The sequence below is a fragment of the Protomyctophum bolini genome (assembly GCF_963924005.1).
Source record: "Protomyctophum bolini genome assembly, chromosome: 2".
In the NCBI taxonomy this organism is placed as follows: Eukaryota; Metazoa; Chordata; class Actinopteri; order Myctophiformes; family Myctophidae; genus Protomyctophum; species Protomyctophum bolini.
In genome coordinates, this window is record NC_137863.1 from 15454455 (window position 1) to 15479625 (window position 25171).

At 42.6% G+C, this 25171-nt stretch overlaps 1 protein-coding gene across 2 annotated transcripts in view; it reads right to left on the bottom strand.

Moving 5' to 3' along the window:
* Positions 1-4058: 4058 nt before the first annotated feature.
* The window catches only part of phc2b (polyhomeotic homolog 2b), a 38889-nt gene continuing 17776 nt past the window's right edge, over positions 4059-25171 (bottom strand). For both annotated transcript variants that reach the window (XM_080787396.1, XM_080787397.1), the window contains exons 5-15: positions 24698-24859; positions 22982-23104; positions 21754-22048; positions 13983-14278; positions 12969-13314; positions 9574-9788; positions 7443-7575; positions 7143-7254; positions 6924-7038; positions 5110-5452; positions 4059-4681 (exon numbers count right to left, since the gene is read on the bottom strand). In XM_080787396.1, coding sequence (XP_080643522.1) covers positions 4527-4681; positions 5110-5452; positions 6924-7038; positions 7143-7254; positions 7443-7575; positions 9574-9788; positions 12969-13314; positions 13983-14278; positions 21754-22048; positions 22982-23104; positions 24698-24859 — 2295 coding nt within the window. In that variant the 3' untranslated portion in view covers positions 4059-4526. The remainder of the gene's footprint in view (positions 4682-5109; positions 5453-6923; positions 7039-7142; positions 7255-7442; positions 7576-9573; positions 9789-12968; positions 13315-13982; positions 14279-21753; positions 22049-22981; positions 23105-24697; positions 24860-25171) is intronic.

Consider the following 25171-nt stretch of genomic DNA (forward strand, 5'->3'; position numbering starts at 1 on the left):
ACAGTGGTACTATTTAGATTTGCCCTGTGAACATGGCAGCCATTTTTCAAAATGGCCGCCAACTTTCTGTTATTTCCCAATAACTCAAGTTCTACACCACCTAGGATCTTGATTCTGGTGACTAATCATACATTTTCAAGGATGTGGGATACATTGGTACTATTTAGATTTGTCCTGTGACCATGGTAGACATTTTTCAAAATGGCCGCCAACTTTCTGTTATTTCCCAATAACTCAAGTTCTACACCACCTAGGATCTTGATTCTGGTGACTAATCATACATTTTCAAGGGTGAGGAATACAGTTGTACTATTTAGATTTATCCTGTGACCATGGATGGTAGACATTTAAAAAAATGGTGGACCTGCTATTATTTTACCAATTTACTCAGGGAATATTATCAGAATAATATAAAATCTGTGAATACATTTCTTACCAAGAATTTTCTTCACCAATGTTTGTAAAGGTGTCTACTAACATATCCCACATTGGTTTCTATTTGACCACCCTAGGGGCATGTTTGACAGCTGCTGAAAGTTGGGTACCATCAACAAACAATATAAGGCTAAATGTTTTAAATTTCATTATGCTTTAAGTAGCATGTGGCATGTCAAACTAGGGGCTTTTCATGATTCTGGATCCATTCCAAGCATTAGTTTTGCACAAAAAACACTACGTTGGCTAAAAACGGCCATAGCCATCATCACAGATGTGATGAGGTCAGCACATGTCGGCACATTTGGGCAAGTGGCTATGGCCAAACTAGGGGGTCTATGGCCAAACTAGGGGTCAAACTCCTTGGGCTAAATTCGGTGAGGTGAACAGTGAGCAGTGAACAGTGAGCGAAAGACTGAAGACAGAAGATTTGGCTTCAGGACCATCAGGCAGGATGTGCAGACACTGAAGGCATCAGTGTCTTTCTCTGTGTCCCCAGCATGTCAACCAAAGCAATGTTACCAAATCAAAGGAGCCTTCACCTCATGTCACCTGGGGCTGGGTGAGCAATCGTATCCTGTATCTAAACTCACAACTAAATACAGACACTTGGCCAGACTGCCGTTTGAAAGGGTCAAACCCCTCATCCTGATTGGGGAAGACCACCCCACCTAATCACACCAACCGAACAAGTGAGGTTGGGGCCTCCAGGTGGGCCAGCAGCCATCTGCACAAGACTGGGCTGGACCCTGCAGGAAAGCAATCTCCAGCCAAGACAATGTAAGTTGACTATAACAGAGCCCCAGAACACAGAGCTCAGGAGAAGGATGGAGAAACACTGGCAGGAGGCCACCAAGATACAATGCCCCAGAGACCCAGAGTGTGCCACCACTGGCAATAAGGAGATCAACTGCTGCAGCAAAGATGTCATGAAAGGCAAGTCTCCACCAAAAAAAACCCTGAACCTAATCGGGGTGTCAAGAGACCAAAGTTTCTCCCCCACAGTTCCCTGCAGTGGCCAGTGAAGTCAAACTGTGCATCTGTACCTGAAAGGGGCAAGTCAAAGGCCAGAAAGCCCACCTCCTTTTAATGTCCTGTCAGTAGAAACTCAACCTGCACCTGAAATAAGCCCTTACCTCTCCCAGAGAAAGATCATCCTTGAAAATGTAATGATTAGTCGCCAGAATCAAGATCCTTGGTGGTCTAAAACTTGAGTTATTGGTAAAATAACAGCAGGTTGGTGGTCATTTTGAAAAACAATGGCTGCCATGGTCACAGGACAAATCTAAATAGTACCACTGTATTTCTCATCTTTTAAAATGTATGATTAGTCGCCAAAATCAAGATCCTAGGTGGTCTAAAACTTGAGTTATTGTAAAATAACAGCAGGTGGCGGCCATTTTGAAAAAAAAATGGCTGCTATGGTCACAGGACAAATCTAAATATTACCAATGTACCCCACATCCTTGAAAATGTATGATTAGTCACCAGAATCAAGATCCTAGGTGGTGTAGAACTTGAGTTATTGTAAAATAACAGCAGGTGGCGGCCATTTTGAAAAATGGCTGCCATGGTCACAGGGAAAGTCTAAATTGTACCACTGTATCCCTCATCCTTGAAAATGAGGTCTTAGTCACCAGAATCAAGATCCTAGGTGGTGTAGAACTTGAGTTATTGTAAAATAACATCAGGTGGCGGCTCTTTTGTAATATGGCTGCCATGGTCACCACGAGACAAATCTGTGATGGCCCCATAGCCAAAAATGTTCCTTAAGGCATGCTCTAACTGTGTGCCAAATTAGAATACTGCCCATTATTCAAAAACAATAATTTTATTGTTTTAGGAACACTTTTGTCAACTCCGTCAGATACACGTCAACTCCGTCAGACACAAAATCTGACGGAGTTGACGTCTGACGGAGTTGACAAAATGGCATTTGTTTTCATCTTAACCCTCTTTAGTACAATGTAGCCATTTTGTTTTTGCTTAATTTTGTTAGCTAAACCTAACCCCTAAACTAAAATAATAAACATTATTTTTGAATTCTTAACAAAGATCATAATAATGTCCTGACGGAGTTGACATGTAAAAGCTGTGACCACATTGTTATCAACATTGTTTGTTTAAAATATCAAACAATTGAATGCTTGTCAGACCAGGTACTCCACTGTTGCAACAAATATAAATGGGACTTGGAAAAGGAGTCTTCAGGCTAAATCTGTCGACAATATTTTCTGATTAATTTAAGACTTTAAAAAAACCTGACGGAGTTGACGGAGACGTGGGACGAACATTTGATATGAGATATTTAATAGAAAATATGAATTAAAATTAACTGTGTATATTATTTGCTATGTTGTTGACAATCTACTTTAATGTAGTATGTATATTTATGTGATTGTGACAGTATTAGACACTTTTTTGGCAGTTTGAAATTGTGGCCACTTGCTGGGGACAGGCTAAATACAGGCCTTTTTGGGTACAGGGCCTGCTTTTAACTAATTCAGATGGAATATGAAAACAATTATAATGAAATTAAGGGCATAATAATACACAACTGTATTACACTTAACTTTGCAAGTGCTTTTATTTTTATGAATTAATTTATTTTTTACATAAAATAAGGCTCTTATGTGTGGGACATGTTTTTTCCACTTTTGTCCCTCATCTCAAGAATGAGTGATTTACATAATTGCATAATTCAAAATAAACACCATTAATAGCATTAAAAAAGATAACTTAAGGAAAAGGAAATGGCATATAATTCCTCACAGGTAGTCTTGTCAGACTCATGACTCATGTTTAACAGTCTTTTTTTCCACCTCTCAATAGTATATACAGACCTTTGACTCGTAGGTACATACAGCAAACCTCTGGGACACAGGTTTTCATTGATCTCCAGGTCTAGCTCTTTAGAAAGAATAAAATCAATGATTACATAAGTGCTAAAAGTGGTACTGTGAGTATCAAACCACCGGAGTGCTTAGTGTAACTTAATCGAATACGTCTTATATCTGTGAAAAATTGGGATTGGCTATAAATAAGCTACCGGTATGCATTTTCATGAATCAATTCAGGGACAGAAAACATATTTTAAACTAACTGAAGAGAGAAATCGATGTGAAAAGAAGCTGCCTCAACCGTTTCTCAGCACAGGGAAACGCTTTGCTTGATAGTGGAAAACAAAGCAAAAATAACCATCTATTAAAGAATGGCAACATACAGGCCTTTTTTGTCAGTTTTACACACTCTCCCTCTCAAGTACACACATTGCTGACATGACAAAACAACCCAAAACTAACATGTATAATAATATAATATAATAATAATAATAATATAAAATATGCAAGTCATTCAGAATTTCAGATGTACCCACATTTCATGTCATCATGAATGTATTTTTTTGCAGCTCTCCACCTTGGCACTCCAGAGAACACAAGTAGTGCCCTTTGACACATGTACGTATGCTGCATTCACTGGCAGATAGAAATGAAACAAAGATCCAAAGCTACAGAGCAAATTTGTAGCTTTGCATCTTTGTAGCTGAAGTTGAAACCAGCTCAACCTTTATTTGTAGCTTTATAGCTGTTGTAGCTTTTGTAGCAGCTACAAATGTCAAATGTATCATTGTATCTTCATGTCACTGGCTTAAGGAGCTTTCAGACAGGGAGCAAGGTGTTGTCGCCTGGATCAGCGACAGGTCTGCTCATGAGGGGGCGCGGGACGCGTAGCGTGAAACAAGCTCTCCACAATCCAGGTCTAGTTGCCCGCGGGCGTATGCACGTAATGAGCATGCGCCAGTGAAAATACGCTTGTGTAATCGCCCATCAACTTCTCTGCACGTCCGAAATAAACGCATGCCTCCCATTTCGGACTTGTTGTACAATTGTGTCCAATAGCCTGCCAAAGGAACTGATCTAAAAGTTGGGGTGAGCAATCATGAGATCCTAGTGCAGAGGTAAGGTGGTCATCAGTGCTATGGTGATGGACTTCTCACTCATATCATACGCGCACACACACACACACACACACACACACACACACACACACACACACACACACACACACACACACACACACACACTTCATGGCTAAGAGTCTTTTAGCATGTTGATGCGTGCAAAGATCTTGAGTGCAGGTCCCAGTTTAATGTTCATGGCGCTCATGAGGTGGTCCTCCTTTAACAAGAGCAATGCCTGTCCATCTATCTCCTGAGAGCGGAACTCATCTGCTATCTCCTGGCAACCTGGTATAAAGGTATAAAATCAGCTTAGATTTTGCATTTGTACAAGGTAAGAGTGATTTTGAGGCACAAACGTTGCTCTGCGCGACCATATTTGGGTGTAGCTCCATTTAGACTCTCGTAGAGAGATTCGTCAGAATCGAGAAAAAAAACCCTCTACGAGTCTAATGTTTGGGCTAATACAAGCTGTTCAACGAAGGCCAGCAAATTTTTGGGTATGTGCATTTTTCAATCAATATGGTTAAAATATTCAAAATAATAAAGCATTGAAATTAAAATGGGATTATAGAGGAAAACTGACAGCACTAGTGTGTATATCCTGTTTATTGTGAGCAAAAGTTGACAAATGTTTTTAAAGTACTAGCTCAAACGGTTTCCCTTTTAGGACAATAAAATCCTTGAACCGGGAAGTCATGATTCACAACACTGACCTGGTAAAGAACGGATGAACTCGTAAACTTCTTCCACGTTCCACTTGGTGGGGTCATTCCGTGCGAAGTGCTGAGAGAGACTAGGCACATCTCTAACACCGCCACCCGCACAGCCGTCCTGGTCAGATGCCCTGCTTGGCTGCCGGTGAACAGGTACCTGCACTGATGCTAGGGCTGGAGCTGGAGCTGTGGGCCCTGAGCTGGCTGCAGACAGGGGAGAAGGTGGCTCCTCATAGCTGGACATGTCTGAACATGGGCTGGACTCCCCCTGACTGGGCTGTGAGGGCTGAGGGGAAGACACAGAGCCTCCACCCTGGGTCTGCTGTGCCGAGGGAGACAGTTTCTGGAACATACCATCAAGACCAGCGAGAGAGACAGAGGGCAAGTCAGCCATGATGTAGGCAAGAATTAGATACTATACTATTTGTTCAAAATGCTGCCGCACGACTTTTAACAGGAACCCGGAAATATGAACACATCACGCCCATTTTAGCAGCACTCCACTGGCTCCCAGTACGTTTTAGAATCCATTTTAAGATTTTATTGTTTGATTACTGTATTGCATTGTATTATGTTTTGCTTTGCCTAATTGTACAGCACTTTGGTCAACTTTGTTGTTTTAAATGTGCTCTATAAATAAAATTGGATTGGATTGGATATAAAAGAAAGCAGGTGTTATAGCAGTAACACAGCATTAGTCAACTGCTGTTGACTAATTATTTGGACAATTATTTTTTGTGGAATTAATTTGAAGAATTGACAGTGGACTTCAAATTCAAAGTTCTAAAACATTATTCTCTATCCTCTATGAAAACTTCTATAGCCAGGGACAATTAGCATTTGGTCTGGACAGTAACTTTGAGGCTCTTGTACACACAATTGCTCACCTAATAAACCTGCCAGCCTATTTAAGGCTGGCCTGGTGATAAGACCAAACCAGTTGCATTAAAGGGGTCTGAGAAATTGGTTGCAATGCAATGAATGCAGTGAACTTAACATCTTAAAGGGACACTTGCAAAAAAGAATAGTTAATGACGTTTAAAAGACCTAGAACACTTCCATGGGGGTCTTTTGGATTTAGATATTTTTGATTTTAGCAGTGAGCCCAGTGTCTCCGATGTCATGGTGCACTGCTCCTCCTAGTGGATAGGGGGAGGGCTGTCCTACTGAGACAGCATGTAGTCGAGTTAGTAAGTGAGCCCTGTGTCCATGACATCAGAGACACTGGGCTCACTGTTAAAATCTAAAATATCTAAAACCACATATTACACACCAGGAAAGTGTTCTAAATCTCATTAACATATATTTTTTAGTAAAAAGGGTGAACTTTAATAATGGGCAAACCCCTCTTCATGCAGTTTGGATTTCACAAACTACAGTCATTTGTTTGTTGTTTGAGCTTTTAACGATGTACATAGTAGTGGTGTCAAAATGAATCGATTCAGCAATGCATCAAAATTCGGTCGTGCATCAATGCAATGCAATGCAGCAATGTGACATAATGATTCAAAATTGAATCTAAGTGAGGGCAGTGCCAATGCACCTCTACAATTTTATTTTTGAGTGGTGCAACCACTCCTACAACCAGCAATATCCGTGTACCTACCCGTTTGTATTAGTGGTCATGAGCACGAGTGGTGTGGCATGCCTGAAATTGGAACACGGGGTAATGCTGCGTGCGTGCATTTATTAATACCAGTAGGGGGTGCCAGAAACAGAGAGGGGTAGTGCTGTGTGAGAGAGAGAGAGAGAGAGAGAGAGAGAGAGAGAGAGGAGGGGTTGCACCACTTGGTTCACACAGGTGTGATTTTTACCTGTTTCTTGGCCTCGGCACTGGGGCGGCCCGGTGCTCTTCTTCTGAAACGATTGTTAGGCTTACTCCTCTCTGGACGGAAAAGGCCTATTCGCTTTGTGCAGCCCACATTGTACCTGTTTCATAGACAAAACATCCATGGTTATTAGGGCATTATTCATCTCCATCCTGTAAGCATATTTCCAGGAAAGGACTGACTGTAAAACCGAAGATCACTTACCTCTTTGCACACACCATTGAGCAGAATCTTTTAGAACCCTTGAACTTGAAGGCAAAATCGACCCAGCCGCAGTATTCACACGTCAGCTTGGGTTCATCGTCTTGTTCTTTCTCTGGTGGGATTCACATTTACACTACCATCATTAACACATTTTGGAATATAATTAAATCACATTTTGTAGCTTAATCTAAAATACCCAGTTTACCAGCATATCCTCAAGTGATCTTGACATTCTTATGGGAAAATAAATGTACACTAGTATTTCTGTAAATTTGTTAAATGCATTTAGTTCGTTGTTACCAGGCTGACTGACGTCCTCAGGCTCAGAGTCGGTAGTGTTGGCTGCGTTGCTGACCGGGGTCTTGTCAGGGTCAGAGGACAGCTGATGGTCCAACTTCTTTGGGCTGTCTATCAGGATGGGAAGACGCTCCACCTTCAGATGACCATGGGGAAAATAAAATGAGTGATACTCCTACAACCCCAACAAAATATGCCTGAGTGAATGGAATCGCGTGCAATCGTGCATCCTCCCACAGCTGTCACGAATTCTCTGCTATAACTAGTCTCTTACTTTATTTCGTTTAATTTGAAGATTACTTCGATTGGTATTATACAAGAAATCTGTGATGAGAGATGGAAAAAAAACAAGCCCTATATTATTAATAAACCTTTTGAGAGCCCTATAAACCATTTGAAATCCAACATTAGCAGACATAAATGTAGAATACTGTCCCTGGCTCCTATAACTACAAAATATTTCACAGAACAATGCGTTTTTTATTCTTCATATGAAATGATTGAACAAGGTACAGGAGTATTCAGTGCTCTTGCATATTCTTCTCAGTGTTACGTCTGTGTTGTTTGATGTTACAGTATTCCTTTTGCCAACAGTCAACATCCTTTTGCCAACAGGACACTGAGCTCTCATTTCCAAAATATCATGGAATGTGGCCTCCTACATCAACCTTTCATTTTTGGACAGGATTTTGAACCACAGCAGAATACAGTCTCAGTTTTATACCCACCTACCAGAATATCCTCTGTGTGTTTATACCGTGTCTGATGAAGTAATTTATGCTGGCAAGGACTATGTTGGGAGACCACTGAGGTAACTGCCGTCTATTGTTATGCAAAATACAATCAGAGAGGAGGAGACTGGTACAAACAGCGAGCAGAAAGCGGTGAGGGTGGCATCAGAGGGCTTACATAAATAAATGTTGGTATTAGTTATTTTCTTTTTCTCATGTTGTCTGTCGGTGGTCAATTTGACACCTCTGCTTTAGCAGAACAGAGGAGTATAGTCAGCGACAGACTGATCTCACCCTAATACAAGGGGATTTCATGCTGACCCAGTCAGTCCAAGTGCAGAATAGATGTTCAGGAACGACTTTAACAGTTTTCTGAAAAACGTGTGTTTCTATGTCAGTGGTGCTCAAACCTTTTCATGTGAAGGACGCCCAAATATTATATGTATTTGGCTGCCGGACCCCCAACTAAAAATATGTTGTTCCAGGTAACCCCCAGAGTTAAAACCATTTGCTCCCCCTTAGATTCAAGAGAAGACGCACAGGTCAACCTCGCGTTACCAGACTTTCCAAGGCGCACCAGTGTTTACTACAATAACTGAAGGTAGTATGCATTATTGCATTTGCAACAGATATCCAGTAGGAGGCAGTAAGTCCAAATAAAAATTACAACTAGCAGTTCAAGTATTATATAATTGTATTGCTTGCAACCTTTCATAGTTTAATGTAAACTTTTTTGCTAATGGTTAAGGTTAGCTAGGACTAGCATGTGAACAAAGAGAAACGTCCAATATCTAACAATAATCCTTTGATTTAATTGTGGTTTTCAATACATTTGTTTAATAAAGCGAAGAAGTAATTAGTAAATTGATGGGTGGATATTCATTTAAGAAATCACACCTGTGTGAAGTGAGGGACGATCATTCATCATACATCATCATCTCATCAGAATTTGCGTCCTCAATGTTTGTGTTATGCAATGTTTGTGTTTACACAAACACTCAAAATTGTCCATTCATTGTCAGTGGGATTTAAATGCTTGTGTAGGACAAAGTTTGTGCACAGATACCAAAAGCTGGGCTAAAAAAGAAGAAAAAAAACTATTTACATTAATTACATGGAGTTCAACCTCCATGTAATTATTTATTAATGACCATTTCAAACAGCAGCAGCTCCGAAACTTATGGCGGTCACTCACTACCACTGGGACAGTGAGTCTAGTTAAAGTGTACATGACAATGTTTGCTTACTAATAAACATGGCAGGTCAATGACTGACACACACACACACACACACACACACACACACACACACACACACACACACCCCCCCCCCCCCCCCCCCCCCCCCACCTAAGTGAGAAGGGGAGAATATGCTATAGGGTAGAGGCAGAGATAGCTACTTACACACACAGGGAAGGGCTCAGCTCCTTCCTGGATGACAAAGCCCTCGATGACATGAGTGAGGACTTGCGGTTTGACAATAGCCTGGGGTGGCTTGTTCTCTCCATTCTGGGGTGCACTGCCTGGCACACTTGGCGCCTCGCTCTCATTTCCTGAGGTCATGGCTGGAGGTGGGGGGGTCCCGGGTGTGGTGCTCAGCCTCTTGGGAGTGACTGGTCCTTAAGAGGGAAATGAGCACACGACATCTCTTTTCAGTGGTGGTTCTCAAATTTTCAATAATTCTCAATCATTTCAAGGACGCCCATAACTCTGATTGTGTACACATTGATAAGGGTCCATTTGGTTCAGAGTTACAGACCTGAAAGGGTCCATTTGGAACTTCACAAGGAACCCCGGGGATCCCCCACTTTGAGAACCACTGACATAGATCAAAACACATCAAAATCTCTCATCAAAAAATAACCAAGCCCAAGGTATGAGGCTACCATTTATTCTGTGAGGAATTCATATTATTACAATGTAATGTAATATTAGTGCTTATATTCTGCCTGCCACCTGGTGAAAGGTTCTGTTATTTCTGAATGGACAAGAGTACTATACGAATAACAGTCCAAGTCCTAAATGTATTCTGACCCCTCCACGAAAAGGCTTAGTTGTCCTGACCCCTTATCCATCATTTATACATTATGGATAATTAGTGTGGACCTAGATTGTTTTTCGTCTATAACGAAGTGTAACAGACCAGATACAGACACATCGTATTAATAGCAACGATGCATCAATAATATGATATAGCTCGCACGAATGCACCTGCCAGTCCAGAAGCGGTTATGCCAGGGCTTCTCGGTTTGACGACGAGCAAATTATATACGCATATGACTATTCATCACATTAGACGGGATACAAGTTTATCAAGTTGATTCATTGACGCGTCCCTCCTCGCACAATCACAGGCAGCGTCTCTCTTCGCGATCATAATACTAAACACGAATGTAAATACACAACAGCGAAACCCCGAGTTGAGTAAATCAAAAGTATTCTCACCGTTCGAACCTCCCGTTTCTTTGAGCGACCAAACATGTGTCGCTCACCTACTTGTGGTTTGTAATTTTGTATCCATTCCAATAAACGTGAACTTGTTTTGACACGCACACGCAGTGACGCATATAAATATACGGCGACAGCCGACAGGCAGTCACATTGAACAATTTCAGACACACTTCTTCCAGTCAGACGGCAGTCAACTCCATAATAACTAACTATGATCCCCTCCCAGGCTCAGGTTGGAGACTGGAGAGCGACTCCAGCCCTTCTCCAGCCCCGGCCAGATGCTAACGTCGACCACGGGTGACGGGACCACTTTGAATATCCCGACCCTGGTCCAGTGCGTTGGACCCATAGAGTAGAGGGTTGGACCAGACCAGGCCTACACATTGTACACTACACAAGTACACAAACACACTTTGAACCCCCCCCCCAACCCCCGAACAGACTCCACTCCAATGATCCCATAGCCCGGAGGAACGGCCGTGCTGCGATTGGCTCATAATATTTCGACGCACGACGGTGTCGCGCGCTGAAAACAGGCGATCTGCCAAGCGTGTTGTGTTGTGTATTATTATAGTCTATAGACCAGTGGTTTTCATGTCAAGGACCCCCAAATTGTCACCAATTAGCCCGCGGACCCCAATTTGAAAAGATATGCTAGGGTCCCCCATAAGAGAACATCTTTACGGCTCTAGCAGTGATTCTCAACCATTTTAATTTCAAGCACCTTCAGTTTGATTAGCCCCACAAGCAGAACCCAATGGTAGTAAAGTTTCTGACATTTTTAAGAAGCTAAGTCCACATTTCATAAAAGCTTTATGGAGGGTTCCGAGAGGGGCTACAGTTTGATATGCAATAGGCTATGGACCCCCATTTAATGGCATTTCTATCTCTGGGACCCCCCAACTCTGAGATTGTACAAATGTAACCAAATGGACTCGTTAGGGTTAATTTGTACAGTTACAGACCCATAAGGGTCCATTTGGTTCCAAACTAATAATATCCCGTTGTCAACTTCATAGCACCCGTTTTAACTATCTGTCTGTGTCCCACACATAGACTGTAAAAAATAGGGTCCCACATGGAGATCTCTGTGTTTGCCTGTGTCTGAAGAGTGCAAACTGACCAGTAGGAGTGGTTAAGTAATCAATTTGCAGGTGTGGGGTTGCCAGGGCTGAGGCAGAGGCTGGAAATTGCACAGGTGAGAGGACTTTGGCTCATTAGGCCCACTGGCAGAGCCTGACCAGAGCCTTTTGTGGTGGTTCTGTTTCAGTGATGAGCATTTGTGTTCTAGCAAGAGAAGCAGAAGCAGGGGCACAGCTATGGGCGGGCCTCTATTTGACAAGAAATAGAGTAGGCCTATACCTGGCCAACAGTCTGAAGGACAGACAAAGTCACAGTAGAAACATGCTTTCTTCTCCTAAAATGGACAATATCCGCTTGTACTCTGTAAAAGTATCGAAATTCCGTAATTTACACTACCTTATCTCTGCCACACTGTCTTTGCATAAGACAAGTCACACAAAAACACGTTGTAATCCCATTATCTGAGCCAACGAGTCTAACAAATGTGCATAATAAGCAAGAAATGCAGCAATGTAAAAATAAGTTCTACTGACTCTGCAAAATGTCTTGGCATTTTGGTACTGATACTTGCAGTTTGCAGTCTATAAAACGGCACAGTTCTTCAGGGTATGTATCCTCGTTGTACAACTTGAATATGCCTTGCTTGGGCATTTCAATAGCCTACACTTATAGGGGAGCTACAGTTAATCGAATAAATGGATTTAATCGTAAAAAATATATATACGGTAGATTTTTTATAAATACCGGTAATACATTAAATATATATATTGTCACAGAAGACATATGCCATTGCCAAATCACACTAGTAAAAATTTAATCAATTCATCATATTTATGTCAAATCACAGCAAGTTGTCTCAAGACAATAATCTTACAGAAACAATTCCCCAAAGAGCAAGCACTTGGTGTAGGCAGAAAGGAAAAGCTGTTCTTTAACAGGACGTAACCTCAAGCCGAACCTGGCCCTAGATGGGCAGCCTAAATTAGTCACTGGTCACAGGTTTGATTCCCACATCAAACTATACAGTGTGTTACACAGTACAAACCCATAGGCAAGACAGTGCTCAGTGCTGCACAGCATGTGTAATCCATACTCGTTTCTTGGTAGTGTGCAAGTTACCACTTGGAATGCTTGAGTCAATAGAAAAGCCATTGCACCAACTGTAAAAGTATACTGCTTGAGTTTGGACATGATGGGAGGCAGCGGTACGTTTCATTCCGGCATTCTATATACTTAGTAGAAAACCATGAATGCTGATGTGTTACCTTGTGGCTGTACAGCTGGTGTGGCTGGGTCAACCTTGGGCAGTTCTATAGGCTTTGGAGGTTGTGGTGGAGAAGGTGTCGGCTGCTGCTTCTGCTGCTGCTGCTGTTGTTGCAGCAGCTGCTGTTGTTGCAGCTGCTGCTGTTGTTGCTGTTGTTGTTGTTGTTGTTGTTGTTGTTGTTGCTGTTGTTGTTGTTGTTGCAGCTGCTGCCGTTGTTGCAGCTGCTGTTGTTGTTGCTGTTGTTGCTGCTGTGGCGGCAGCGGCGGCTGTGGAGCGGGGGTGGAACACGTTTCTCGGACCACCAGTGAGGTTGGCTTATCTTTATTGTCCTGGAGCAGTCGAGAGGCCTAGGCATGCGTCACAGTAAACAAAAGGCCAGTGGAAGAACACATGTAAAGATAAATTATCCCAGAATATGATGCAAAGACAGATCAACCGTTAAGTCTCACGTAGCCAGACGAACAGAGTTCTCTTCCAACCGTCTATTTAATGTAGGGGCTATAGCACACCAGAGAAAACCTCTGCTAAAAACGTATTACCACTGCTTTAGAATCTAATCGTATCACATCGCAATTTTAGGGGACGCTCTAACCTTTGCAATGGTTCCACCGAATTACATTTAATTTATATGTGACCAGATGCATCGGTAGGCGGGGATTTTCAGATCGCCTGGCTGCGTGAGACTAATTGGCAGTTGACATTTTCTTTTAGCAGACCCCCAAACAGATCATTTAACAGTCTATGGATAACCATCTAAAGAGCCCAATTTTTTTGCATTTGTTTGTATGAGATACAATTCAGAATACAGAATACAGGTATCGGCCGATCACAGCATTTAAACACCGGTTTACCTGTGATGGTACTGTATAGTGGCCTTCCCTGGACCTCAGACCGATTATGCAATCTAATTGAATTCCACCAGTGCGCTAATGCTGTATGCAGTATGGATGCAGTCCCAAAATGTATATTGGATCATCACATGTTACACTTGTGGTTGTGGTGAGTAACTATTTACCGTCGGCTGTATCTGAAGGTTGATGGCCGTAAGCTGGACGGGCTGGGCCTTGGCGTGACACAGGGTGGAGTGGAGGGCGTGGGGGCTGATTGTGGAGTGGAAGATGGTGGCTTGCTGGCTAGGTGCTGATGGCTGGTGGGGTGCAGGTTTGGGCAGCACTGGGACTGGGTGCTGCGATGGCTGGATGGAGGCCGTTTGCAGCAGCTGTCCCTGGGTCCTGAGCGAAGCTTGACATGGTTGCACCACAAACTGCTGCGGTTTGTGGACCAGGGAGTGGGGTTGAAGCTGGGTGTATGCTGGGGACAAGAAAAGGACGCAGAAGGTAATGACAGTTGATGCAGTGGTTAAGATGCTTGCCACCAGAACCCCATACGTACCCCAGTCCAGTTACCCTACAATGTCTTCATCCTCTCGATGTTATTATTTTTGGTATTTGGACAATGGATGTCCATCTGTCTGCGGCTAATCCCACGAACACTGCCCATCAGCAGCAACTTTCTTGTGCACGCTGCAAGTAGGCCAAATTCCTCAATATATATTATAATATTCCTTTCACATATTGTGAATATACATATATTTTGAGTCCTGTCCAAATATGAGTTCCACACTGACTCGAGTTCTCAAATTCTGCCAGAACTCGACCCTACCGGGCCTAACATTATGCTAATTAAGTCTGGCGTGGCCACCCCATTCTCACTTCCAGGGATGCAAGCAGCGGCACCATCTCCTTCCACTCCTTTAATACAGCTATTTTGAATCGTCCAAAGTTGTATTGAAAGTGATGGTGAAATGGCATAGTGCAGGAAATATCTGAATGAGACCATGCGCGCGCGTGCGTGTGTGTAAGCATGCGCGCACCGTGATGTAGCTTCATGAAGCAGAGACATTCCTTTCCTCTCAATAGTTATTCATTAGTTAATTTGATTGGTTCAGGAAATGTCGCAGTGCTATGGCCGACACTCCATATCAGTTTCTCACTGACACGATATCAGATGGATCATGGCTCACTCACTGGCAGTCAGGATGAGGTGTAAGAATGGCACTAGAGGAAAGGAATGTTTTCATTCTGTTGTGTTATATGTATTGTTATGTTTGTTGTGAACCCCAGGAAGAGTAGCTGTTACTTTAGTGGCAGCTAATGGGGATCTGAATAAAAAACATAATTAAGACGTCAAGCTTGTTGGGACCAGTGTTTTTTTTACCCTCCCAATCACTACTAAAGAAAGAAAAACTGTGACCTTCTTTGAATCATAAATAAAGACATCTGCAAAAAGGAACTTGTTTAATTGCTAACCCTTCGGCCGTGTGCCCCTCATTAATGTAATAATTAAGAGCTTGTTGAAAGCTGTGCAGACAGGCTTGCTGCTGCTGTTTTGGCCCTGGTAATTACTCATAAAGCTTCTCAAAGTGTACCCATCACCGCCTGTCAAAACTGGGCTAGCACAGACAAAATGACAACTTAAGCGAATGACTTCCTGCAAACCTTCAAATAAGGCTCATCAATCATACGTTGTACTGTGTGTGTGTGTGTGTGTGTGTGTGTGTGTGTGTGTGTGTGTGTGTGTGTGTGTGTGTGTGTGTGAGAAAGAGCTCCTGAAAGTGTCGAAAGTAGCCCCGGGGAAGTATACTCACAGGACTGGTCTGGGGAGAGAGAGAAACCCATTGCACAGATAATTATCTATGACACATTATACAGTGAGTATGTAGTCAGTGGTGAGTCAGTGGGGCCCCAATCCTTTCGCTGCCTCCTTTCTTAAGACAGTGTCTCTCAACTCAACCAGGCAGGAGAACAGTGAGGACGAATTTAGTCATTGTATATCTTGTTGCCATCAGGCAGATACCTCATATCTTCATATTTCAAAGTTTTCATTTGTAAATTCATGGCCTACTTCATCCTACAACAGTGTCGCACAAAAGTGCAGATCTACAAGCTCACATGATGTCTATTTTCACTATTTTACAATGTTTTTAACACAATAAAAAAGGAATGGTTTTGGACACACAACACAAGGTTTAGCCTTGCAGTGGCCAGGAGGATTGTTTTTGCCAGTGAAAAAACTTTTGCCCGCATTGTTCTATACTAATATCCACGCAATGTGATATTAGTATGGCCAAGCCAGGCTACACAAGGTTATGAAACAGCTACATACTATAAAATAATATATATATATATATATATATATCTCTCTCTCTCTCTCTCTCTCTCAGGGATGTTCAACAGGAAGCTCTCCCAAGCGCTAGCACATGTCTCAAGCACTATTAGCACATCAGCAGCATGAGCTCTCCTGCCCAGGGATAAACAGTAGCGTTAGTCAGATGACTAGTGCGAACACAGAGAGTATGTGCTGCCGTGCCATTAACACCCTCATTTTTCCACACCCTCTCGTCCGCCCACCAATCTACGGATGGATTACCACCAAAAATGCCAGTGCTCGGTCTCCCAGACCACCCCCTCTCTCCCTTCCCCGCATGTTTTGCATGGGACAGACTCCATCTGGTTTTGAAGATTTTCCTGTGAAGCACTCACCGCCAACCACAGTCTGTAACCCACTATGGAAAATGTAGACGTTTCTGTCCCGGCAAAGGTAGATGTCTTTAGCCCCTTTAAATGTCATGGGACCGGGTGGAGAAGTGTTTATGTGGTGAGATGCAGTGGAAACCACATACAAGAATGTGGTAGCTACGCTACGGTATTGCAGCCTAGGAAGGAGCTAGGATGTGCATTGTGCACATTTCAGCCCACATGGTCTAAAAATGGTGTGGCTTCCCTGAGGATCTTTGACATCATGCTGGTGATTTCATATTGATGAAGTCAATGTGGAACTCCATATTTGGGTGAGACCGATAGGCGGATCAGCGGGACAGTGAATATGCTTGAGGAGTTGAGGTGAACACAAAGCGTGCTGTATGGGGTCTAAAGTTGTTTTATTTTAAGTGTGAAATCGGGGGAATACTGAAATAATAATAAGGGTGGGCAGATTTATAAAGGACTAAAATAAATGAGAGACCATCAGGGGGCTCGGGCTGCTAGGAATTTGATCAAGTGCTGCTGTAAGCGGACCTGTGATCAGATCAGATTACTGCAGCGAAATATAGGCTATGCACGCACGCAACGCAAAACCTCCGTGGACTCAAATCAATGGTTTTAGTGATCATCATAATCATGGTCATGGAATGGATTACTTCATCGATTCATCGAGGTGAAAACATGCGTGGGTACATTTTCTTTCTTTTCTGTCGGCTCCACTCCGATCCCAGAACCACCACCGGTTGTGTCCATCGTTTTGAACCTGTGAAGAGCTACGTGTATACTATAACTATATAATTGTGTGTGTGTGTGTGTGTGTGTGTGTGTCGTGAAACTTTGCCCTCACACACTCCCCCCCCCCCCCCCCCCCCCCCACAAAACGGGTGTGTATGCGACGACTATGCGTGTAAGGTTTTGAAAAGAAGAAAACATAAAGAATACTAATTGTGAGGTTTATTATCCTATATGTTACTATAACATTACTTTATTTACAATCTAGTCTTCATAACCAGCGAAATAATCAGCTAATTAAATCTTGAGGAGCCGGAGGACGCATCCATTTGATTTGGTTACACTTTTCGGAGCTACATGAAAACATAAACGGATGCTTGGGAGAATAATAACATCCATCAATCTGCCGGCTCTGAACATAACCGGGGGATATCATACAAGAACCAGCCCCCTCAGTGAATCTCCACAGCTTTCTCAGGCCCCTTAATGAGGAACAGAGAGAGGGGTCGAGGAAGAGAGGGAAATTAATTTAAATGCTATTCCCCCTCAAGGCCCTGGGATTAAGGAGTGGAATGACTCATGCCCCTACGCCCACACACATACTTATACAGTGTGTGTACTGTCTAATATCTATAGATACCGCACGCACACGCACACGCACACACACACACACACACACACACACACACACACACACACACACACACACACACACACACACACACACACACACACACACACACACACACACACACACACACACACACACACACACACACACACACACACACACACACACACACACACACACACACACAATCTGTTGTTGTCTCTAGGAAAGCACTCTACATGTTCCCAATGGGATTTTAACATCCCTGGAAAATCCCAGAGTTTCCACATTCTCACCATGGCTACTGCCTTGTCTTACTATTTCAGTGAAACACTTTCTAGACGCGTGTGTGTGTGTCATGAAACTTTGCCCTCACACTTTCCCTCAAAACGGGTGTGTATGTGTGTAAGGTTTTGAAAAGAAGAAAACATGCACACACACGCACACGTTTTGAAAAGAATACTAATTGTGAGGGGAATGTTTCATGTCGATCCGTCCAGCGGTGCAGGAGATTAGCTGCTCACAGTCACACAGGGACGAAAACATATATAGTCTCTGGCCTTCTGTCCAACTAACAAGTAACAACTACATGAACCCAAAGAAGAAAATGGGGGCTTCATGCTGGATGTTTTTTCTTTCTTTATTTTTATTCTTTTTACAAATAACAGCATCGCCTGCCTTTCGTTATCTATTCATTTATTTTTGTAATAATGTCCAACTTCAACCTGGCAGCTATTGGATGCCGTTGTCTGCAGCTACATTCATAAGCCAACATGCCGACAAGCCATCACTCTGTGTAAATGTAATCTGTGCCATTTAGCCTATGAGGTGGTGCTTTGCAAAAACACTAAAGAAACACAATGAACCATGCAGTGGAACAGCTGCCTCCCTGTCCGCTCCATATTCAAGATAAACGCTCTGTAGTCTGTGGTGGTTGGAATTACAACAACACAGCTCCCAGAAGATTTGCTCTCTCCCTTCCCTCTGACGGCTCAATTACAACCCCGAACCAAAAATAAACGAGTCCACGGCACAATAAACCACGCCTGCTCTTTCCGAATGTGCATTGTCTTGTTTCACATTGTGTTTGATCATGGGGCAGAGCTGCTGATGTTGACAATGAGAGTGACTGAGATATTACACCTCTGTTCTTTAAGCACTGAAACCCTACCAGTCACCAGTGTTCCCAGGTGTCTATACTTGGCCTGTAGATGCAGAGCCTGGGTACTATGGGCTCCATTTCCGTCACCGCTAAACCCCTTATCCCTAAACTTCTTTGCCTTTTGTTTTACTATTTTTTTTTTTTTTTTTTAATAGTTCAACTAGCCAATCTACATCGACACATTGAGCTTGTAAGACTGGCCATTTTAACTATTTAAAAATGTTTTGCAAAATAGTAAAAAAAAAAAAAAAAAAAAAAGGAAAAGAAGTTTAGGGATAAGAGGTATAGCAGTGACGAAAATGGAGCCGTATGCTATGTCCAAAACATCTACAACCTTGGAACCTTGGAAAACTAATGTTATGGGTAACATCTACAACCTTGGAACCTTGGAAAACTAATGTTATGGGTAACATCTACAACCTTGGAACCTTGGAAAACTAATGTTATGGGTAACATCTACAACTTATAATGCAATGAACAGAACATGCATGTCCAACAATTTAGGATAGCTGCAGGACAACATTCATACAAAATAACTAGTGAAATTAAGTCTGCACACCGCAAAGTAGATGACTTTTTGGCGTTCATGCCCACATTCTGAAGAACAGTAAAACATTATTGAAATCAACTTCTTTGCAATGTGCAAAGAAGTTGATTTTAGTTGACGTTATTTTCCATGTGCCACTAGCCTTACTGCCAAATCTTTGGTTTGTCTAAACTGACGGGTAACCATCGCGGGTAACCATGGCCTGTAATAAAACATGGGTTGCTTTCCTTGCATAATTGGATGCTGTAAATCAAAGTTCGGAATCTTTCAGTCACGATCAACTTGTAAAGAGAAAGTCTTCGCCCTGTCTTGCGTTCCGGCAGCACACCATGGCCCTGTTCTCTCCTAATCCTCAACATTCTTCCCTCAGCATCTCACACAAGCACACCTGTCCGTCGTGGTTGCCTGCCATGGCAACCCATGTTAATTTTTCAGACAGCACGCAGCCATGTTTTCAGCTTCCATCCCGCTTTCATTTCATGTAAATCCATTACGGCAAGAAAGCCGGACAAAGCCACAGTTGTGTGCTCACATGCTCAACCCGCAGTTAATCAGTGTAAACTTCTGGCATATTCAGATATTCATGCATTCAAAATCTTTTTAAGGGAGAAAAGCTGCTGACTTAAGGCTCATACATAGTCTGGATTTTCGGTGGTGGGGTGACCACCACCGAACCACTGTTTTTACTCACCACCGCTCAACGTTATTTCAGCTCCGGTGGTCAGCTCACCACCGGAGCGGTGGTCACCTCACCACCGAAAATCTAGACTATGAATAGGCCTTTACAGGCACACAATAACTGGTCTACAAAGGCTCATGTGTGGTGGTGTTTTTCACAGCTTAGCAATCATGTAGTTTTGGTTACAATTTCATAATACGGTATAACATTTTCTCTTGTAATGAAAATCAGTAGTATTACATTCAGAATCCATCCCTGTTTTTAGGCCAAAAAAATCTATTTGGCACAATTTAGAAATTTCTGCTGGCTAAATGGCATTTGGAGGAGGTGCAATTCAGAGTTGGACCAAGGTACACCTTTGAATTTCTGCTGTAACTCTGGCCTGGTGAAATTGTATCTGCATTCTCCCAGGTGGTATCTATCCATCTATAGACACCAAGATTGTGTATCCAGACCTTACTGTTGTAACTTGTAATGTTAGACCTTACAGTTGTGGAGCTATTCAGGATTGACGTTGGGTATGTCAGTCATTGAAAATCCTTGAAAATAACCTAGGCCTAATTGGTTAATTGGGCAACAAAATCATAATCTGCACATAATCTGCCTAGTGTCCCTAAAAGGAATGATCAAAAGTAGCTAAAACAGATGATCCACAAGCTCCCCGCAATGTGAGCACTATTTATAAACATTTTTGTTATAGTATATTTATAAAATAAGCCTTGTAGTGGTGGTTTCGATGTATAATAAGTGTCAAAGGGAAAATAAAATGCACCTCTGATGCAGGGGATGAAATCATGGGGGAATCAAGGCAATGCGCAGAGTGTAATGTTCCAGACAGGATCAGCCACACTCTCCTTCTCTCTTCTAACACACAGTAGTGAGTGAGTGAGTGTGTGGTTATGTGTGGTGCAGGTCCAGACATGCCACACGTATATACAGTGGAAAAATCTATCAAAAAGCAACAACAACTCTCTATTCTTATCTTACTGTAAACACAGGGGCATGCAGCTTCTATATGTGATGACTGCCCGAAGCCCCAAGGATAATTTGAGGCTTCAAGTGTACATCTGCTACATAAAGGGAGTGGGAGTGCATTGGTTTGCAGACCATTTGGCAGTTTTGATGTATCAGCCAATGAAAATGACAGCAAAGAGCCACAGCAGTGAATATTTAGTTTTATCTCTGCATACAAAAAAACCCCACATACCAGCTAAGAATAGCGAGTGGACTCTTAGAAGTAATCTCTTTTTATCTCTTGTATCATACTTGATACTACTGATAACATAACCATGAACTGTAAATCTCTTATCAAAGCAAAAAGACTTCAAGTAGGAAACTAGCTTCTCCATCCGCTGGCCACTATTGGCTGCTGACCTTGACCATTTATAGATCAATAAAATAAAAACTGAAGGTACTTGTATGTATTGGAGTGTCTAACCGGATTGTCTAGTAAAAATGCCAATTAATCAAAACACGATAATAATGCGGTATAGCCGTTTTGAAGTTCTACATACCTGGAGCAATAAGCGGCTGTGCGCCGACGGCTGTGACACTGCGACTCATGTTTATGGCGACCGCCGGCCCAGCGTTCTCCCCTTTCCTCCCTCCTTCAATGAGGCTGTCAGAGGAGGCAGACCTCCCCCCTACAGAGCCCTGCTGCTGGGACCCCTGGCTGACATTCTTGATCAATGAGGCGGGCTGGATGGGGACAGGGGTCTGCTTCAAGCTCAGTGCCTGCAGGCTCTGGGTCTGAGAGGAGGACATGGGGGCCCCCTGCTGGCCGCGAATAGCCAGGTTCTGGACCTGGTTCTGCAGAGATACACAAGGGACAGGAGGATTGTTGATGTTCTGGACCTGGCTCTACAGGAGGTACGCAAGGACAGTAGACAGAATTGTTGATCTGGTTCTACAGAGATACTGTACACATGGACAGGAGGATTGTTGGATGCACAGATTAGTTGGAACTGGGTGGGATGATCATTTAACCACTTAAAACTCCATATTCTGTTGAGCAAAGCCCACCGGGGCTCTATGCAGGTGACTTTTCTGTTTTGGCTCTATATTAAATAAATATCTATACATCGAGTTCCTCTGTTGATGTAATGAACATAAAGTGTGCTTTTTTTTTTACCTATCTGAGACAGAGATAATGCTTTATGTGTACTTATTAGGAAAAACTATGACAGAAAAATTTCATCACATAAATGCCCACATTAATATTTTCCATTAGCATCTGATTCTGCCTGCCATATGATGCCCTCTAGTGCACGTTAATGTTACTACAATAATACAGTTTTAGATTACTGAATATTCTGAGCCACTTTCAACCTGGAAACCCCATTTTGGGCATCTCATTAAAAAAATTAAAATTAATACATAAATAATTAAATTGGCAGCTTTATCAGCTCACAACACATTGCGATGAGCCATGTTGAGATTCTAGATCTTCTATTTTATCAATTTGCCATTGAACAAAATATACTGTAGTCTAGTGCTTAAAGCATTTAGTGTCGTTTCTAAACTAAATATAATAACCTATTATATAATATTATAATACAAGCTTGTAGATCTGCTATTCTCACAAATATATTTTGGAAAATCATCTATAATGGCATGCCCAAAATAGCGATAGATTATTGTTTTTTTTAATTACCTTATAAATTATATTTTTTCCCCTACATGGAACATCTATTATTCTAAACTGTCTTCACTGTTTTTTCAGTCATTGAGCCAGCTGCTTACCTGTGAGCAGCTCTCTGATTGTACGGCCGTCACCGTTGCGGTTGGTGTGAAGATGAGCTGTGGAGAGAGAGGAACGGCCCGGCCCAGACTCCTAGCCACCTGGACGAGGTTGCTCTGCTGGGCCTGGGGGGGAGAGACACACGCACGCGCACACGCACACACACACACACACACACACACACACACACACACACACACACACACACACACAAACACACAGTGAGCTTGAAGATCCGCTATAATCGCTACATGATACCAGTGCACAATGAACCATGCAGTGGAACACTAAATCATCCGTAAAACAAACTCTAAAAATAATTTCTGGACCAGGTGGCTGGCGTAGCCATCTGGGCACCTAGAATGGTAATCCATCTTGCCAGTGTGTCGCGGGTTCGAGTCCCAATCCAGACGACCTTTGCTGCGTGTCACCCCGGCCCCCATGTCTGCCAGAAGGACTACAGCCACAACTGTACCCAAAGTGCCAGCAAAAGCCTGATTGATACTTCCGTTGCCATGTTGTAGGTTAGCCATTTTAGGCGTACTGAACATAAATTAGGCTCAACTAATGCTGATCTGGCAGCCATCCAGCAATATGAGAATATGGTGGACAGAGCACTGAAAATGCATTTACTTCTTGCTTAAATGTGGGGGCTTTAAACAACTCAACAGGATAAACAGCCAGAAACAAAAGCTTGAAGTGTCCTCAGCACATTAGGGACAGATATGATATAAACTAAAATATCAACCAAAATGGGTCTGTCCTGTAAGTGAACCCCCATGCCTTCCAAGTTCCTATGTTGTATACAGGCACTACATTCCTACCATCTAAGTCTTTTTAGATCACCTACTGAAAAAGCACGAAAAGTTAATGTAAGTTATAACCCTTGCAAGCACTCTCTTCCTCATGTTTGTAATTAATCCTGCGGGACCAGTCGGGTGAAACTCATTAACAACAACAACAACAAGGCGGAGCTGCCAGAGTAGTGACATGAAAACCGCACAAACTCTCATCTCCTATGGCAAATACACATTGAGTGGCCAACACACGACACATGCACACACCTAGGCCCTTATTTAATTTTGGGTTGCACAAAATCATAACTCTCTTTCATCCACTGTCTAACTGTATGTTCTCAATGTGATATCAGTCAAAGCTGTCGTATAGAAAACATTTTTACTCAATATTATTCAAAAAAGCTTAAAAAATAGCTCATCTACTTGCTATTGATCATAAGGGAAGTGTAGGGCTTAAGTGGTTAACACAAATGTGTGCATATACTAAATGTGTGCATATACTGTATGTGTACGTGCGTGTGTGCGTGTGTGTGTGTGTGTGTGTGCATACATGTGGAGGGTCTCAGCGTTTGTCAGATGTAAAAAATAAACGTAGGGCGGAAAGGGAAAAGGGTTGGAAACAACCTAGCTAGAGCATACTGTATATATATATATATATGTTATTTACGCATGCATTCTGCATACAAGAGGACAAAGGTTGGAGTTTGTGCGCTCGCTTGCGTGCACACAACGCTTGCATGTAATATCACTTATATGCCAATATCTCATTTGGCTGACCAGTTGAAACACTTTTAAACCCATTTATCATCTTAGTTACTACTGCACTTTGGCTCTGTAGGGCAGAATAGGGCTAAGTGGTTGTGTACAAGCGCCAGCGGGCATGATGCCCTGGTGCCCTGGCTGCGGCTGTCAGTGTCTCACCATCTGTGCACGGAGGTACATGTGTGCCTGGCTGGCAGTGAGGGTGGTGCTGGAGGGGCTGCCCAGCAGCACGGCCTGGGAAATAGTGACGGGGGGGGCGGAGCTGATGCTCTGCGCTCGGCTGATCAGCTGGGCTGCAGCTGGAGAGGTGGTCAGGTTGATCTGATTGGGGGAAACATGTACAATGGAGAATAGAGGGACGAGGTTTGTAAACATCTGCTGAGAAAACGCATGAACAGCAGACTACTGTGTTCGACAGAGGTAATCAAATTATCTCAGAACTGACTGCAGTAAGATCCTTTTTTTTTGTTTTTAATTTTACTTGTAGATTCATTATCGTCACGAATTGACGTAAAAACATTCTAATAGATTTATTTTATAATCAGACTTAAATGAATTAGTCTGATTAACCACTTAAGCCCCAGGTTATTTTTCGCCGTACGATGATGCTTGGCAAAAACACAGACAAAAGCC